Source organism: Aphelocoma coerulescens, chromosome 7 (assembly GCF_041296385.1).
Source record: "Aphelocoma coerulescens isolate FSJ_1873_10779 chromosome 7, UR_Acoe_1.0, whole genome shotgun sequence".
Lineage (NCBI taxonomy): Eukaryota > Metazoa > Chordata > Aves > Passeriformes > Corvidae > Aphelocoma > Aphelocoma coerulescens.
Genome location: NC_091021.1, coordinates 26,131,182 through 26,150,124, shown reverse-complemented (window position 1 = coordinate 26,150,124; position 18,943 = coordinate 26,131,182). Strand labels below are relative to the sequence as shown.

Genomic DNA, 18,943 nt, shown 5'->3' with positions numbered 1-18,943 from the left:
TTGCTCTATCACTAAATGTTCCAGAGCTCTCTACCATGAGCCCAGAGTGTGGAAATGCTGACTGAAGTAGTTTACTGCATCCATGCTCACAAACAAGCTGTTATTTGCCGTTGGTATGTAAATAAGTCACTGTTCTTTCCATCCTATAGCTGTTAAATAAATACTGTGAGCCAAGTTCACGGCACTGATTTCTTGTAGGAGGTCACTGAGATGATTTCACAGAAATATCCTGTGACAATTTTGCAAAACAGGATGGTCCCAGCCCGAATTTCATTACTCTGGTTTTTTCCACTTCCATCCTGATGGTTACTGTGTTTTTGCTGTCACGGGCAGGCTGTTAATTCATCCTGACTCCAGAACAGACACCAGGAAAATGGAAACTTTGTCCATTCTTCTTAGTGTTTAAGGCACATGCATTAAAATTACTTGTATTCTGGTATGACCTAGAAATCCTAGTCCATGTCAACTACGGACTCTGTATGCACACTTACAAGAACTCCATGCCACTGACTGCACTACAGCATGCAGACAGACAAACAGATAGCTTTAAACGGCAGCTATATAAACAAGGCAGCTGGCAGCCTAAATCAGGCTGAAAAACTTGCAGTGGAGTATGAATAAATTCACCTCTGCAGACCAATAAATACATCTTATTTATAAATAACACCTGCCTGTACATTAAAATAAAAATAACAAGACTAGGGAGACACCAGGTGTCTCATTTTTATCCTACCAATGGCAAACTGGGGCAGAGATTAAATGTTTTGCCAAAGGTACCATAGGAAGCCTGAGTCAGAGCCATGACTGGAGCTACCTGTGCCTCAGCCTGTGCTGCAGCCACAGGTTCCTCCTTGTTGAGCAGCGTAGATTCATGGTATATGCTGACATAACTACTCTGACCCAGTAAATGTCATCCTCAATTTTCACCTGTTAAAAGGACAGAATCAGTCAGACTGTGAGTGTTAAGGGGGATGCTGGGCAATGAAAATTGGAAGTCCTACTTTCAATCTTATGCACTAATGGTAGACATTTTAGGAAAGGGAGTCAGCAGCAAGTTTTGCACTTAACAGGAATAACATCAACAGCAGTGGATAGGGGTTTGGGAAGTGGATTTAATAGGTGCGTCTGGATTTGGCTAAGAATGAAAAGAGCATTTTCTTTCCACTGGTTGCTGGCTAATAAAAGCAAAGGGGTGGAATACATCCAACTTGCAAAACTTGAATACAGTTACTGCTATCTGCAAATGGGTGCCCCTCCCCGCTCATGTGAGCTACACAGGCAAAAGAGAATGACACATGTGCTGTTTCCTTTTCCAGTTGTAAAGGGGTCAGGAGCCAGGCAAGGAGAGCCTGAACAAGAGGAGCATTTTCCTGGGTTCTTCCAGCTGTTCTGTTCAATCCCGCCGTCAGTTCTGAGCAGGGAAGAGAGACTGTCAACACAAATAAGGCATTTTTCAAAGGCGTAAATTATGAGTTCCCAAAACAATGCGACATCTCAACCACGTGAGTACCCTTACCCCCCCCTCCCCCTTACAATAAGAGTGGGTTTATCAGTCTGTCGCTGAAGGAAAAGATTGTCTAATGCATTTCATATGGGGAGAAAAAGAAAAAAAGGAATGCCTGAGATCGATCCTGAAGGAAAGAAGTTGTGAAGAAACTGTTTTCTTTCTTAATTCTTTGTGTTTGTGCGTGCGCGTGTGTGAGTGAAGAACTGAAACAGGCTCTGCAAACTCCGGTTCCTGAATAGGACCGAGAAAAGTTAGTAACATTTCCGCCTAAACCCCAGCTTAGAAAAGCTTCATTTGAATGTTTTTCCCTCCCCCTGCCTTCAGGAATGAAGTTATAGAGCATTTTGAAAGCGTAGTGACGCTTTTCTAAGATAGTAATGGTGCTGCTCAACTTGCGTTTAGAGTCTCAAGCTGTCTGTGTGTAACATGAGACGCAAGCCACAAACTGGCAGTCTATATTTAAAGCCACAATGTGTTTCTGCTCCTGGAAATTTAGAAACAGAGGCTTAAAGACAAGCAAATTAGTTTTTCAGCAAGAGAGGGTACAGGAGGGCAAGTCCTCTGTTTGCATAACTCCACATATTTCAGTAAATTTTAAGAAAGAGAATTTGGCCCGAACAGTCAAGTGAGAGGCTCAGCTGCAGTATGGTAGTGTTCATTTTGGGACAGTATTAAAAAGAAAGGTGAGGGAAAGGGGATGGATTATGATTTGATAAGATGAAAAAACTCTTGAGTTTTTGGTGCTGCAATATATCTTTTTTTTTTTTTCTTATGGCTTTGTGTGATCTTTCCTGTTTTAATTCAAGAAAGTATGTTTGTTTTATTTTTAATAAATAAACTGCCAATAGCAAAATTGTTTATCATACCATGGTATCAGGAATGAAGGCAGAAAGTACAGACAGAACTGCTGGGAGCAACCTGCAGTTCAGGGTTTGATCAGGATACTGCTGTAAGGATACTTTTTCTGTATGGCTGTAGACATTGACAATGTTTCCCAACTTTGAATGAGGCAGGCTGATCCAGCAGAAAAGGCACAGCAAGCAGAATCTCTGTAATCTCAACCAGCAGTTTCTAGTCACTCTTTAGTCCTTTTTACGAGTTCTAACCAAGAAGAAAGATTAGATGTTACCTTTATATTTTATTCTACTTCATTCTGCAGTTCAGAATATTATAGCTTGTTTTCAATTGCAGCTTGTTTTCTGTTATAGACAGGAAAGATACAGGCAGGCTAATTCAGGATTCTGAGAGCTTGGGTTTGGAAGAGCTTGAGTAAATTACTGCTATTTCTGCTCTCCAAGCGTGTCCAGGAGGGTGGTCATGACTCACTGAGGTTCTTCTTGTGTATTGTGAAATACCAACAAGGGTCCAGAGCCAATCTTGTTTATTCAGTGACAGGCTTGGCCAAGTGACACATGCAGGACCATCTCTACAGTCCTGAATACATTACAAACCACTTCTCTGGCAGACCCAGGTTGTCAGAGCCCACAGAAGGCCCTAGGGGGAAACCGGATAAGGAGTTAGTGCCCCAAGGGGCCTCTTGTCTGTTCATAATGAAAAAAGGCGGATGCATCAGGTTCTCTTGTTTTTCTCCAAAATGTGGACAGGACTTCTCAGCTTGAACTATTTTAAGATCATATGACTCTCTGTGAAAATAAATGGCTTGCAATCCAGCTAGAAGAAGTATTCTGGCTGAAAAACAGTTACAGTATATTCTTGTCTTTAGTTGTTGTGGTTTTTGGTTGTTTGTTTTTTGTTTTTTTTTTAATTAGATGGATCCAATTTATAGATTAAGAACAAAAGTTAGAGGTGAGTCTGATAATACCATATTTCTGTATAACACAAGCTTGGTGCATTGATAATGGTTGAGGTTTTGAGGGAAGGTCTTTGGGAAAAGGGTCTTATTTCCTAATAAAATTCCTGCTCTTTTTGCAGGAAACAAGACCAGAAACAATTGAAAGTTCAGTGTATTGACAGGCACTAAGCAGCATGGACAGCAGATGTTTGCCAGAGAGGCAGAATAATTGGGAAAACAAATTTGCTTCATAGCCACAGTGAAAATCTTTGAGATGGGTGTGAAAATGCATAAAAAAATCATCAAAAACTTTTGACTTTACTGAACATATTAATTCCTTGCTGAATACCCACAGGTGAGCCCACAGAGCAGCTGCCAACTGATACAAACTGAACAGTGTTAAGTTACCTATTGCTCATGTTCTTTGCTTATCTCCTTGTATTCACTCACAGCTGATAAGAAACTTTTATTCATTCTATAAATACAGTATGATCCTGTCAATCCAGTGGGACCAGACTACTGTTTCAGATTTTAAGTATTCAACTCTGTGAACATTGTAAATGTATTCTGCCTCCATATGGGGATGCCCCACTGTCTCACCTTGGGCACTTCCCCTGCCCATCTCAGACATCCACCAGATATCTGGGTGGGCTCTCTGTACACATAACAGAGGCCAGGGAGACTAACTCTGTGATGCATTTGCTTCCTGCTCAGATGTACAAGCAGTAGCTGCCTGACTTACTATGAAACCTGAGGAACTCCACAGGTCTGGTAATCTCAATTCAGCTGGCAGCATTCGCCCTCTTCCTTTTAGAAAGCAGTGACCCTATTCTGAAGCAGTGGGACAGCTCAAATGAGGTGAAGGACTAGGACAATGAACATCACCAGGTCAAAGGTTCAACCTGGGGAGGCAGTGATCCATGCAAAACCATCTTTATGGGTGAAAGGTGTCCATCGCCTTGGAGAAGGTGCTCTGCAATTGACAGGATTTAATCTGTACCCAGCAGGCTGGGAATGTTTGTCTCAGCTTCTTATACTTCAAATGCCAGCTGTCAAAGGAGTTAGTGGTAAAGGAGAGCAGTTTGTGAAGGCTTCTCTTCCTCATCACCCATCAACAAATAAGGTCCTCCTGGGTGGATAGGGAAGCAGTGTGATGTGTTCAATGAAGAAGAATTGGCCCAAAAACAAACCAAGAAGTAAGGCTGGTCCTCAGGCCATGCCCCAGCTGCAGTGGGAGGAAGAGGGTGAGGAACAGTGTGAAGTAAAGCCAGCCTTCTGAGCTGTATGCACTCTGTCTGCATTGCCAGCTGTCCTCCAGCAGTAACCCAGGCACTGCCCTGCTCAGGGGAGCAGCCTGGTGCTGCCTCTGTTTTACAAGCAGGAGGTCTCAGCTCCATCAGGCTAAGCTTCTCCACCTGCCCCAATGAAACCTACAGCTTCTGGCAAAATGAGTCACGTATGTGCGGGCTGTCCCCTCAGAGAGGCTGAGACCTTGCAAAGGTGGCCTCAGACAAAGGCAGAGTGACTTATAGCTGTGAATGGGGAGTGTGGTTCTGAGAACAGCCTTGCCCCATCTCAACTCATGATGAGATATATTTCGGGGCTGCAAACTGGTCCTTTACGTGTTCCTGGAGCAATACCACTTGCCTTTCACACAGGGCCTGTGAAACTCCTTGAATGAACCCTGTAGGCTTTTAATTATATTATTCACGCCTTGGCAATATATGTGATTTCATTGCCCTTAATCAACAGAAGTGCTTGCCTGTGACAGTAAGTGATAAACTACAACAGAGGTATTGATTATGAAAATCTGGTCTTCACTGGTAAACCTGTGAGCATTTATACACAAGGAAACCTACAGATTATAATAACCTCTTATTTTTAGCACAGAAATCTCAAAACATATCCCACAAGCATTTATGTAAATTGAAAGTCTCTGCTTGTATGTTTGTTTCCCACCACTGTGCATATGAATTGGAAAATTCGGCTTTATACCCCAGGGCTATCCTGACACCCTCATCATCTGACATATTTATGTGAAAGACTGGGAATTGAAAGGCTCAGAATGCACCTTAAATTTCAGTAATTAACAGCAGAAATGTTGGCAAACCGCTGAACTGGAGAGAATAGGGAGGATGTCGACCCAAATAGGAGTCTGCTGGTTTAAAATATGCAATTTTCATCATTGCTGGGCATCATTTAAAAAAAAAAATTTACACAGTAGATATTAAAGATCCAGGTTATGGCTAGTTGTGTGCTTAAGCCTGTTAATATTACAGAATTATGCAGTGTCTGCATCTCATTGCTGATACTGCTGCACCTTTCTTTCTAGGCTCTTGTGTAATATACCCTGTAGCCATCACTGTTCAAATGACTGAGTCCAATCAGCAAAGTCTTTTGTGAAACAGGCTTTCAGGACTGCATTCTCTAATGAATGTCTGTTTGTGTGTGTGCTCTGTGCAGTGCCTGTCTCTATTGTTGGGGAGGGATTAGTATTCCTATAGCATAGAGAAATTCACGCCAACAGAGGGATCTGATTGTGCTAGGTGCTGTACAGTCACCTCTTCTTCAAAAGGCTGGTAAAAAGGAGAGATTACAGGTGGGAGAGAAATGACTGCTCTCCACAGACACTGCTGGGGAGTCAGCTTTTAGCTGGGAAAAGCTGGGGAGGTAGGAGTTGGTTTGATTCCAGTAGATCCACTGGGGCAACAGCTCTTTGCTTCCCACTCCCTAATTTTTTAATTCATGCTCAGGAAAAACACATAGCTCAGAAGACATTTAGCAACTGCCCTGTTTGTTTCCCACAGAAAAACCAGAAAACTTTTGAAAACAGCATTTGCCATAAGTAGAAACTTTGTTTACAATTTTTTGCTTCTCATACAAGCTGTGATAGAAAATGCATGAAAAACCCAGATGCCACAGTGACAAAAATAGCACACCTTAGGAGGGCAAGTATTGGGGCAGCAGACAATTGTGTTTTGCTTACTTAATTTCCTAACTCAGATGCATTTGACAGCATTACCCCAGTAATGAGTCAATGAAAAATTCACCAGCTGCTAAGCATTCTGAAAAACTACTTGGAGAATGGAGAAAAGTGTCACTTGGAGAAATCAGGTTTGGTTTGCCAACAATTTATGGACACGAATGGAGGAAAGGCCTCTCTTCTCTGGGTAATTTATTTGTAACTGATAACTCAACTGCAGCAAGTAACGATACTGCAATGCTATAACAACAGACATGCAGCTCATAATTTGTAGCTGAAATAAGGTCTGGACTCCTTTGTTTCTCCAAGAGTCAGCATGATCTAATTCACACCAGATTCCTATCTCTGCTATGTTAGCATGGAAATCAAACACATTGCCTGTGCTATGCTGTTCCCTTATTGCAGATGTACCTTGCACGTGTAGTTTCACCAATGAGACAGCTGGCTAAGTGATTTTCCTCTTAATTAATCATCTCATATGCAAAGGAAGCCAGTTCCTCATATCTTCTCTCTTCTGACATATGTTTCACCACAGGGTTCTTCCTGATGAAGCAGAAAACTTCACTTAAAATCTCAATGGGTTAAACTTGTTCTGCTGCATTGGAGTTTTAAAGTGACTTTTTTTCCTTTCCTCTGCCTCCCTTTTTCATCTTAAGAGGGGAAAAAAGTCGGTTACTTCATGAAGGTCTCTACCTCTTTCTTCTTCAGATAAGCCCTGAAACAAAGTTAAGCTTTTTATCAGTAAGTTGCAGGGGGGCTTTTGAACACACCCTGAGACAGTTCTTTGTTATAGTGAGTGATAAATGCCTATTTTACTGGGGACTGCATGTTTAAAGCATATAGTTTTATGAGGCAGTCCACACCATAAAGAACATATGTGACAAGGTCACAGCCATGCAGAATCAGACATCAAACCCTTACATATGTGTAGGTGTTTAGAGCTGCGAGCAGAGACTCTTCCAGTAATACCAAACCTAGAAAACGGGTTTGAATTCTGTCTGTACACACACATATGCACACCCAGAGTGTATGTGTATACAATATACCAGATATCTGTATGCATACATATACAAGGACACACATATTTATACACACCACCCTTTCCACTACTTCTATGGCTTTATTTGTTCAGATTTATATCCCTCTTCTAGCTCATCTGTGCTGGGAGAATTTGGTAGCTACATCTTTAGGACAGTTTTCCAGAAACACTGATAAGATTAGTATATTCATACTGAAATTAAAGTTATTCTTTAAAAAAAAACTAAACCCCTTTGGAAACACTCATATTATGTAATTCTGTGTCCCACTCAAACAGTTGAGAAGATTAATTTATACTGGAATAGATTTTACAGAATTGTTATTCCAGTTTAACTTTTTTTTTGGTAGGCAAACTTCTTCTCTGCTCTTCAGCTCATTTCCTTTGAAAAGTGTTCTCACTAACACAAAAGCAAGATGCTTCTTGTCTACTAATGGGATGTTTCAAAAATTTCAGTCACTTAAGAAGGAATGAAAAAGCAGGTCTTGATGGCTGACTTTAGATAAACCAAATAATCCTTAAGTAAAACAAATAGCCCATGAATCACTTAACACAAAGTGTTAAATCACAAAACACAAGTGATTGAAGAGTTACATGTATGAATTAATAGAGGGAAAAAATATTCCTCGTGGATTGTGAAGAGTTACCATAAAAATGTAGTAATCCAAGAGTTCAGGAAACTTGTGTACATATTCAAAAATCCTGATGTTTAAAATGACATGCTGGATTTTTATATTTTATTTCTATCTTCTAGGATATATTGTTGAATTCTGCTTTCAAGATTTTCATAGCATGTATTAGGGCTAGAAATTTACCAGTTTATTATGAAACAGTCGAGTCTTTTATTTCCTGAAATTTCTATAACCAGCACTCATGAGCTAGCTGAGATTGTTCTTCTAACTATCAATGGTTCATTCAAGTGTAATGAGCACAGTTCCAGTCCTATCCAACAAAGCAAGCAGGAAATTAAATCCTTGATGTATCTGTGGCCTCTCTCACACCTGCTCTCTCATTGCCTAGTTGAGATATCCTCTGCACCTCCTAATCCCACCTGTCTGTCCCTTTCTCAACCCACAAGTAAATGGTCATATCTGAACATACAAGAGACACAGATCCCAGCTGATAAATGCCATTTCCCCCCTTCTTTCAAGGACCTTCCACAGTTCTGCCAGTGGGAAGGAAGAAAAGAACAGGACAGGAAGACACAGATCTTTCCCTGTCACCATCTGGGCTGAGGCTTTGTTTCCTCTGGGACTTGCCCCCTCTTCCACTCTCTCCCCCTCTTCTCCATTGATTTCTCTTTGCTCTCTCATCTTCACAGCTTGCTATGAAACAACACCTCCCCTCTCCAGATCTTTCCTGTCATCACATAACAATTTTTATTTACAACTGGGACATGCTTTTTACATTCTGGATCACACGACTGGGAGAGATGATTATTGTCTGTCTCTTTTGAATTTCCATAATTACATCAATGGCCTTTGAGTTTTGGACTCTGTTGCATAAAAATCCAGTTTTGCCTTAATGAACTCATAGAGAATTTTTTTTAGTTTAGAGAAGCCTATGCCACCAGTTACTAATGGCAGTTAAGCCCTTGGTGCAAACAGGGGCTATACACAGGATGAGGCTGTATCTCTCTCTACAGAAAACCCTGAATAAAGTGCTGAGTACACCAGGAAACAAATCTCTGGTTGGGAACCACTTTTCAGCTTCCCCTTTGCTTTGGGGAAAAAGGGGTTCTTTCACTCTTTTTCAAAACCACTCAGTGTGCTCTGAACACTCTGTCACTTTTCCTATCACTCATCCTATCCCTGCTCCAGTCATGAAGAAGAGCGAACAGCTTCTGCTAACATCACCAAGGCCAAGAAGAACACCACCAGGTCAGGGAGAAGAAGGCCAGGTTGGCTGGGGCTTTGAGCCACATGGTCTAGTGGAAGATGCCACTGACCATGGGGGTGTGGTTTGAAACAGATGATCTTTAAGGTCCCTTTCAACTCAACCCATTCTATGATTATATGATTCAAAGGGTGCTTGGTAGGTCCTTCTTGTGAAGGCTGTGTACCCCTAATGTGAAGAAACAAATTCTTTTGAAACCTTGCTGATTGCCTTTGGCACTTTACCATCTCCCACTTAGAGCTGTCTACTCCTCATACCTAAAGCTCAAGCAATGGTTAGTGTGACTGGACCCATGAACAGCTTCAAAAAAATGAAAAATACCCTTCTATCTCACCTTTTTCATAACTGAATGGATCTGGTTCCTCAAAACACCTCTCCTCAGGCTAACCATCCTACATCCTGACCCAAGAACCCAGATCTGATTTCTACTTGCTGTACAGGGAACAATTTGAACTTACTTCAAATCCAAGCCATTACCACAAGGGTAGTGATGCATGGTAACTTGGCATGGCAAGAGATGGAAAAGATGGTGTTGTTCAGCCCTCAAAAGAAGCTGGTTTTTTTCAAAGCCTTGGTTATCTAAGTCTTTCCTCTGTTTCCAGCTCTCCAATTAATTTCTCCTTCCTACTTATGATTAATAGCAAGCTTTCCTTTCACATCCTTTCCATTTCCTCTTGACAAAATACCGTCTTCATTGCAAAAGTGTATCCTTTTTATTTTGTTTAGTCTGTAAATTTCTCAGGACAGAATGATCTCTCCTTCCATCTCCTTTCTAAACAAAAATCACCAAATTATTATTTGACACGTTGGTGCTCATGTGGCACTGACCATATCTGTCTTCCCAAGTTACCTCACCAAGTTGCTGATTCTGGACAGAGATTTCAGCCTCCTGAAGTATGAAGATAAAATGCAAAAAACAACCTTCAGTATGACATCAACTGGTAATGCATATCAAGCTGAAAGGATTTAGGGGTTTCTCCTTGAAAATAATTTTCCCCTAAACACATTTTTTTGTATTCTCTGAGATAGTCTCTGCACTGTGGAGATCAAAGCAAGCTGGAAATCCAGCAGAGTTTTTAAGTGCATTAAAGGTATAGTGTTTCAAAGCCACATGCCTGAACATTTAAGCACCATGGAAGAAATGGAGTAGCAGGTGGTAATACATGTAAACATGATTGTTATAATCTTAATACTTTACAATTTGTCAAAGCCTAACTGTGTGACAAAGAGCCAAAATAAAGGATGCTGTGTGCACATGCAGACACACAGGAGAGCATGAAACCCAAGGACACCAGCCAGCTTTGGGTTTTCCCTTTCAGCCACATTTTTGATCTTGTAAGTCATTTACAGTAATAAGGATGTGGATTTACCAGACTTATGTGGAACCTGGCAAATCTCAGCACGGAGTGAGTGCTTCTTGGGAGATTTGAATACAGAAACATAATTCTCTGCTGCACTTCTTTTTTGCCGAGGTAAAGAGTATAAAATGCCATCCACCATAGAGCAGTGGCACATTGTGAATGTCTGTGTACTGTGAATATATAGAGAGAGACACAGTCTATAATGTTCCTCACTTAGCAACTGAGACATTATAGAAATATTTTCAGATGCTTTCACAGAGCCAAAGTGAGACAAAATGAGACTACTTTTCTTTTTATTACTCCTAAAGAAATGAGAAAATATCAAACAAGTGGTGCCCGCCAGATCCAACCCCTTCCCTGCCATAAGTTTTGGTACATGTTTTCTGTACAGCTGTAGCTGTAAACAGAAAGCTTCATCACCTGAGATCACCTGAGGTCCTGGCCTGTAAACAAATAATCAACCATTTCTGCGTCCTTCCCGTTTCTGCATTTTCTTGGGAAATGCCTTCCTTACTGCAAGCTGCCATTACAGTGCTGAAATCAGTGTTGTTGAGGTCCTTGTACCCTGGAACTTGAGATTGCTCATATTGATTTTATTGGACTTTGTATCAGAATTTGCTGATTTCAGATCTTAAGTTTTTAATACTCTGCTTCAAATGCCTTGGTTTAGTTCACAGCAGCCTCATCTACTATCAGCACAGATTTTAATGAAGGCAAAGTGATTTATCAATGGTAACTAGAACTCTTGTAGGAAACACTGTTGAAGACAGGGGGTAGTGGGAAGCAAATAAAGATAAACTGATCCTATATGCTACTAAAGAAAACTTCCTGCTGATTCAAGGTTCTTGCACATTAAGAAAAGATGTGGCTCCTGAGCTCATTCTCCCTGTGGATTAATGATCCATAAGGGACTCTTTGTACCAAGGAGGAGTAAATCACCCCTCCTGCTTTTGGCAGGCAGGAACGTAACTGGGGAGATAAATGCTTTTACATTTCTCTGAACTTTGCTTTTGCTCCTGGGGTAAAAGATTTCCCCTTCTGGAATCCATTAAAATCTGTGAATCTCAGACAAAGACTTTTCTTCCTCCTCCCATGGTCTGTGTGATATGCTTAATCTCTACATCCTGGGGACATAACCATTTGTGAGCTGGAAACAGAGCATAAGCTGAGCCCTTCTTCTCTTGAGGTACCTCCTCTGGCTTCCTTTGCTTGCAATGAATGAAACCTTTAATTTCAGCGCCTCTGACCTGTGTCAGAAGATTTGTGACTGACTGGAGCAACAATGGGGTGGCAGAGAGGGATGAAACTCTTTAAAATGTGGCTTTGCTAAATAAGTAAAGATCAGCTTTAAACACGGAAGAAAGCAAGACGAGGTACAGCTGAATGACACTGTTTTAAAGAAAAAAATGCAGCCTGGACTTTTCCTCGCTATTCCTCTCCACGACATGCATTTCCTTTAAGGAAAAGGTCATGCCTTCTTTCCCAGGCTGCTACAAGCCTTCCCCAGACAGGAAGCATATCCTGTGTCCTGTTTTCTCCAGAGTCCAGTAGCAGAGCAGATGGGAGCGTAACTTCCACGTTGCTGCTCCCACTGTGCTGCTTTTAAGTGATCTGAGTACCAAATCTCTGGGTGAATCTTCTCCCCTCTCAATCGTGGTGCAGCCCCAGGGCCTTGCAGAGCTGGCAGCTGCTGGAGATGGCCAGAGGGAGAAATACAAGCTCCTCCCTTTGGAGGTCTGGATGGCTATTTTTGTCAGATATGAAACTGCAGGAGTCATTGGGGGGGAGATGTGGGAGGGGGGAAAGCACATGTTCTGTATTTAAAGTTTGTATCTGTGATTTATTACAGAAGAGAGGGGCATATTTTCCTCACTGAATGAGAAAAAGAGATTTGGAAACTGCAACATACAGCAAATGCCATTTTCCACCCAAGCAATTTCCTTCACAGCTCACACCTAAGAAGTTGTCAAACCCTAGGGGATCAACCCTCCCGAGTCACGCCCTGCTGCCTGCAGCACAGAGCAATGTCCAGTACTTTTGGGTGGCTGAGGGAAGTCTGCAAGGGAAATACTGATAACTGTGGGTGTTCAGCTTTGCAATTGATTTTGTTTTCCACTATTTGGCACTTTAAGGCACCAGCTTGCTGTCTGTGGACATGAGCATCCATATCCCTAAGAGGATCACTTCCTCCCACTCCCTGCTCCACTGAAAATATCCTGGGTGAGAGGAGATGTAGCAAGAAATGCAAATTCCATCCATTAACAGAAGCAAAGCCATGGCAGGCCAGCTGTGGCCAAGGGTCATATGTCTCTCCAGACTCCCAGGGCCACACACATCTGTCTTTTCCATTCCCCAGCCTTGCTGGGATATTTCCAATCCATCTTCTAGCTAATGGGATTTGGTACCGATTTTCCCCATCCTTTGTTTCACCGCCATTGCACAATGAAGTGATTCTGTGGCATGACCAGAGCTGCCTGTGTGTCTCCCTTGGCCCTCACCAGCTGTTAGGTTACACCACTATTAAGGCAAAGAGACTTTCTTTCCTGGGGACATTGCCACTTCTACCCATCTGCTACAGAATCCATGACAAGTGATGGCCAGTGTAGGTTTGATCCTGATGGTGCTGGGTTTTCTTGACTAACCAGGACTTAAAAGCTTTTTCATCTCTGCTCATGAAAGTGCTGCACTGAGCATGGAGCTGATGGTCTGTCTAACCCAGCAGAGCCAGTAGCAGATGCTTAATGGAGAGTTAAAGCACAGGGCAACAATCAAGGGATCTGAGGAATGGGAAAGTTTTGAGCCAGAATTAGTAATTCAGTGTTTAAATGGTTGCCTTGGGGTATAAAAGCTTTTGCATTTACCAGAGTTTCTCATACGAAATACTTTAACCTCCTGCTCACATCCAGATTCAGCACTTGGCAGGACTGAGCCTTGGCTGCCTCTCTTCTTGAGCGAGCTCTTTTAACTTCTAGTTGAAAGAATTCAACCTTTGAAGCTCAGCATTACTGAATGCACAGCTGGTGGCAGAGAGCAGGGAACTCCTCTGTCCAGTTCTCCCAGGTAACCCCAGTGCCTCCGGGGGTGTGTGACCATGACTTTATCATTTTGTCCCCTCCAGCAGCCAGCTGTGCAGCAGCTGTCCACCCCAGCAATGATAAAGGCTTTGTCTGAAGCCAGCTGTGCAACCCGGCACAGTACAAAGGTGCTGGTAAGCCTAGCCCCTGTCTTGGAATGAAGCCAGGATAGGGAACATCTCTGCCACCCCTTCTTCCCTTCTCATTAAGTAGAGCTCCTACTTGCCAGACAAAAATATACAGGGTAAGGTTTTAAAGAGTTAAAGCCAGATTGCTGTGTATGACCCTTCTTTATAGCACATGTGCATCTCCTAGGGAGCACTTCTTGCTGACTGGCTCCTAAAGGGACTCTCAAGAGCAGACAAGCTAGAAAGGCAAGCTTTAAAGCTCCTGCCTGTGTGTTTAACACTCGTGGGTGTAGCAGGGCCACAGGGAAAGAAAACCATGTCTCACAAAAGTAGCCTACTGTGTTTGGAAAGGCAGACATTCAGGTCTTGTGGAAGAAGGAATTAAATTTGACAGAGAGGCCCTGTAAAGCTGGGGTCCTGTGGCCTGTTTTATCCACTTCTTTAAGTTTTCTATTTCGTCTATATGGACAGAACCAAAAAAATGCAAAAAGGAAGTGGGCTTTACTCCTCTCTGTCTTGTAACAGACACATATTTGTGTCCAAGCCTTGCCATGGCATGAAGTACAGCACAGCTCTCCCTGAAATAAACTGCAGCTCACATATATCTCAGGGTGGAACTTGGCTCTTAAACAAAATTTAATGGGAGTCTGCTCTGGCTGAACTCTACTTATGACTTCATATTTTCCAGGGCTGTGCTACTGCTGTTGGCTTGTTCATTTTTCTTTCTTTCTTTTTTTTTCATTCTCTTTATACTAATAGGTGTTTCAGTGGGATAACTTGACCTTATGAGACTGTTCCAAAGCATACTTCTCTGGAGGCAGTGGTAAATGGTTTTGATATATTATGAAAATTCTTTGAGAAATTTGCAGGCTCTCTCATGACTGCTTGAGAAGGCAGACTTTTGCAACCTGTTAGGGAGCATCAACTGGTGAATTAAACTGGGAAGTTAGAAAGCAGAGAAGGTGGGCAGAGGCTGTATATTATGTTCCTGGCTTGATTCTATCATGTTTCTCATACTCATAAAATGGAGTTTTCAAAACTTTCACCATTGGCCCGACTGAGCAGGTGGAATGTGTGAGAGAACCAATTTCAAAGGAAGCAGAAGCAGTTTCACAGTGAGAGCCTTTGTAAATTCCACCTTGTATGTGAACCACTTGGTGTTCCACTCTGTGTGTTGGGACAGTGCCCTGCTTTGAGCCAGCAGGGCCAGCAGTGACTGCTGCTGCTTGGCCTCAGAGTCCTGTCACTGCTGATGCAGCTGTGGAAGAGCAGCACCCCTGAAGGAAGGATGGCACAGCTCTGCCCTAGGGTCCTGATTCTGACAGCTGAGAGAGGCGCCTGACTTCTTCGTGCATTCCAATACAACCTTACACAGGGAATACCAAGCCAAAGTTTTTCCATGGCCTTCTAGAGCTACTGTAGTTCAAAGGAGTCACTAGACTGTGAATGTCTGGAGTTCTCTGCTCTGCTCAGAGCACTCTAGAAAGGAAGTCTCCAGCTTTAACCAGCTGCTTTTCTCTTTATGCTTTTCTTCTGGGGAACTTGTTTTTCCTGTGTGTAAGTTTATGATGTATTTCAGCCACCCAAAAGAGCATTCCTGCTTTTTGCCCTCTCTGTCTGCACCTAGCAAACCTCTCCCTGTTAATGGATCAACTGACAGACTACAGGTTGACTTGGATCAATTTGCCAATAAGTAAATAGCCCTCTAAAGCAAACAGTAAATATGAGTAAATAAGTAAATATTAAATGGGGGAAGGGGCTTTCCATTTGGTGAGCTGGTTTTCTGCTGGATCAGCTTGGAAAGAAAATGCTTAGGAACAAGAATGCCCTTTGCTGTGGGAATGTAGCAGCCAGCTCAAATCACAACAATTCACTGTCAACTTTCCTGCATGGATATTTCATACACTTAAGAGCAGCCCAAAGGCTTTACAGTAAGTGAAAAATATGTTGGTCAGAGAAGTACCATAGCAAGCATTTGTTGCTATCGAAAACTACTAGACCATATTTCTTTGCTTAATGACACACATTAATCCTCCATTGAAATTTCCAGGGCTGTCCAAGCTGAATCTGGCTTTAAAGGTATAAAATACAGTCCAAACTATAACAATGTAGCATTCTGAACAAAAAAAAGGAGCTGGAAAAAAGTATCAGCAATGTTCCTTTGTTTTTTTCTTTTGCTGTTTAAACTACTAAGGATGTCATCTACAAGCTTTGAAATGGTTTCAAAAATATGGCATTTTTTAAATTGGTGACCAAAATATAAATATTATCCAAGTACCCACTGCTACTTCTGTTTTCAGTCCAGTTGCCTAATGAAATGAGTCTTATGTGTTCCTGCTGTCTGTCTGTCTGCTTAATCATCTGTTCATCCATCTGCCACTTCTCATCAAGAACTTTTGGATCCACTGACCAGTTTCAACCAGATTTGAAAGAGAAACAAAAGCCTTGGAAATTATTATAATTTTCTAGGTTGCATGAAAGTCAACACTGTCTACAGAGAGCCATTCTAGTGAACAGTAACACAAAAAGGACTCCTTATTAGAAGATTAAACTAAGTTCTTTGCTACTTAGGAATGTAGCAGCATCAAGTTTTGGCATTATAAGTTTCCTTCCATAAACGTGACTCCAGCTTAACAGGCAAAACACAGAGAGCAAGACACCATCTAAACACTTACAGGAGACATCAAGCCCCTCTGACCAGGGCATGTTGAAAGCTCTTCAAAAAAAAAAAAGGTCTCACTACCTCACAGCAAGGTTAAGCCCTCGGAACAAGCTTTGGAAAGGGATGGTTAAGCAGTGCTAACAATAATGTTTGGGATTTATTCTCCCTAATTATAGACTCTAGAAATCTAGGCTTCCTTAAGCTATTGTAAGTTTGCTTATTAGTTTATGGGAAAGAAATTCCCACACCAGACCAGGATTCACCACACTGTGTGGAGGCTGAATAGATCTTCTTGCAAGAAGGCATGTCAGAACAGAACAGAACAGAATAGCTCCAGTTGGAAGAGACACACAGCTATCACCTCGACCAGCTGCCTATTAGTATCCTCCTGCAGCACCTGTGGAGACAGCTGAGATCATATAGACTCCTTTCCAGCAGTCAAACATCTCGTCAGGCTGGTTATTAGCCTCCCACCTACATGGTACTTGACATTCGTGTTGCATTAGGAGAGAGGAACATTAGCAATAAACTGTTAATGAATCTCACAACAATATAAGTCTGCACTGAAAAACATTCAGTATATGGCTTCATTGCAGGTCTTTTCATGCTTAGCTCTGTTAATGTGTTCAATATGCTATTTTTCAAATAATGCCAGACAATTGTCCAAAAATAATACACAAATGATACTTTTTTACTTTTTTCCCCCAACAATTATTGCACAATCTGTCTGGAATTGCTCAGATGAATGATAGATGGCAAAGAAGTTTTGCTAAAATTCCTCAACTCTGTTCAGACAGCTTGGACTGATACATAAGTGCTTTTCAGATAATAAAGTGGCCTTTGTCTTTAGATCAAATATGCAAAAGAAATCTGCATATTCATTAAAGAAACCTTGGGAAATAAGAAATGTTGTTGCCCTGAGCTACTATTTGCCTTGCAAGTTTCTAAGGTGTTCCAATATGTTTTATTTTCGTTGTTTAATATGCTCAATATTCAAAGCATTTGGAAGATTGTTTCCACTACAGATATCTCCATTAATAATATTAATTTCATCTGTGCTCCAGGAAAGATCTCTGTGTCCCTGAAGAGCATATGCTAAACATCCTGACATTTCCACTTGCACCGCACAGTAGACAGTGCCTTAGGCAAGCACTGGTGTATGAGCTGGATGGAGCTGAATACAATTCATATCAAATAAGCCAGGAGACAGAGCACAGAGAACTACCATGTCCAAGAATTATCACCTGTTGGACTGCTTTGCTACAAAATATTGACAGTGGGAATGAACATAAAGGAAGAACCCTGCCCATGTGGGGAAAATTATTACACTTTTTTAAGGATAGGAGCGTGTTGCTACATTCTTTGAACTCTGACAATAATATCAGGCTTTCACCAGTTTCCAGGTGATTTCTAGGTGACATCAGTTGTACTTTGATCATAGCATCTCTAGTTTAAGCACAAGGTCAAGCTTTTTCATCTCAATGAGAAATAGGCATTTGTCAGCCTCAATAGAATAATGGCCATGTTTCTATCTCAGCATGTCGGTGTTCATTAAAATGAGTTTTCTGCCAGCAACAGAGCCAGTGAAACACACTTGCTTTTGGATCTGTGTCTCTGGCCCCTAAATCCCACCCCCAGCATATGGAGGCTCCCTCCCTCAGCGGCTCCCCATGGGGAGGGGGAGCTGCAGGTCCTCTGGATTTCTGTGCCTGATGACTGGAAAGCTTGTGGTTACCAGAGAACTGACTGCTGCTAAACAGAGCCTAAAAATGCTGAGTCCTCACTGCCTTTCCTTCAGTGCTCCACTACTCTGGTCTCCTTTTCCTCTCCAGTCTGCAGTTTTTGTGAAAATTGAAGCAGTCCTTATCTTTGCCTGCTTTTCCTTTAAAAACAGTTGGAGCTGAATAATGGAGTCGAAACTTGTGAAGGATAAAAGAACAGTCAGGCAGAGAGCAGGAACAGAGAAAATCAGTGCAAAAATGCTGGTGAATGTATTTGATTAAAGTGTTTCAAATTCTAATAGTTCTGACTGTCTTAGTTAAGAGGACTAATTTTAACTAATGTTTGTCTTAGTGCCAAATCCATAAATGCTTAGTGCCATGTCCATGAAAGAGGGTATGTTTCAAATGTAAACCAAAACCTAATCTTTAGAGGTTATTAAGGTCATAAAATCAAGCACAACATCATTAAGAAACAGAGATCACCTTATCCTCTTATGACACGGTCAAAAGGCTTGAGAGGCAGGTCTGAGGGTGGTAGAGATGTTAGGTACAAATTAAAAGCTTGTCTTGGTAAATAATTACAAACAGTTTAGCAGTTAAGTTGTCTTACTGCTTCATATATCCACTTACACAAGGGATTGGGAAGGAATAATCACATACTCCAAGATCTCTTGGCCTCTGACTTTTCACTAAAAGGTTCTGACTCAAATTTTTATGGTTATGTTTTTAACATAAAAGGTTTAGATCAGTGGGGTATGCTGCTTTCATTAACTGTTTCTAAGA

At 41.7% G+C, this 18,943-nt stretch overlaps 1 protein-coding gene across 1 annotated transcript in view; it reads left to right on the top strand.

The window, feature by feature from the left end:
- The first annotated feature begins 1,267 nt into the window (after positions 1–1,267).
- The window catches only part of GYPC (glycophorin C (Gerbich blood group)), a 34,268-nt gene continuing 16,592 nt past the window's right edge, over positions 1,268–18,943 (top strand). Inside the window, exon 1 of the mRNA XM_069020992.1 lies at positions 1,268–1,502. Coding sequence (XP_068877093.1) covers positions 1,469–1,502 — 34 coding nt within the window. The 5' untranslated portion in view covers positions 1,268–1,468. The remainder of the gene's footprint in view (positions 1,503–18,943) is intronic.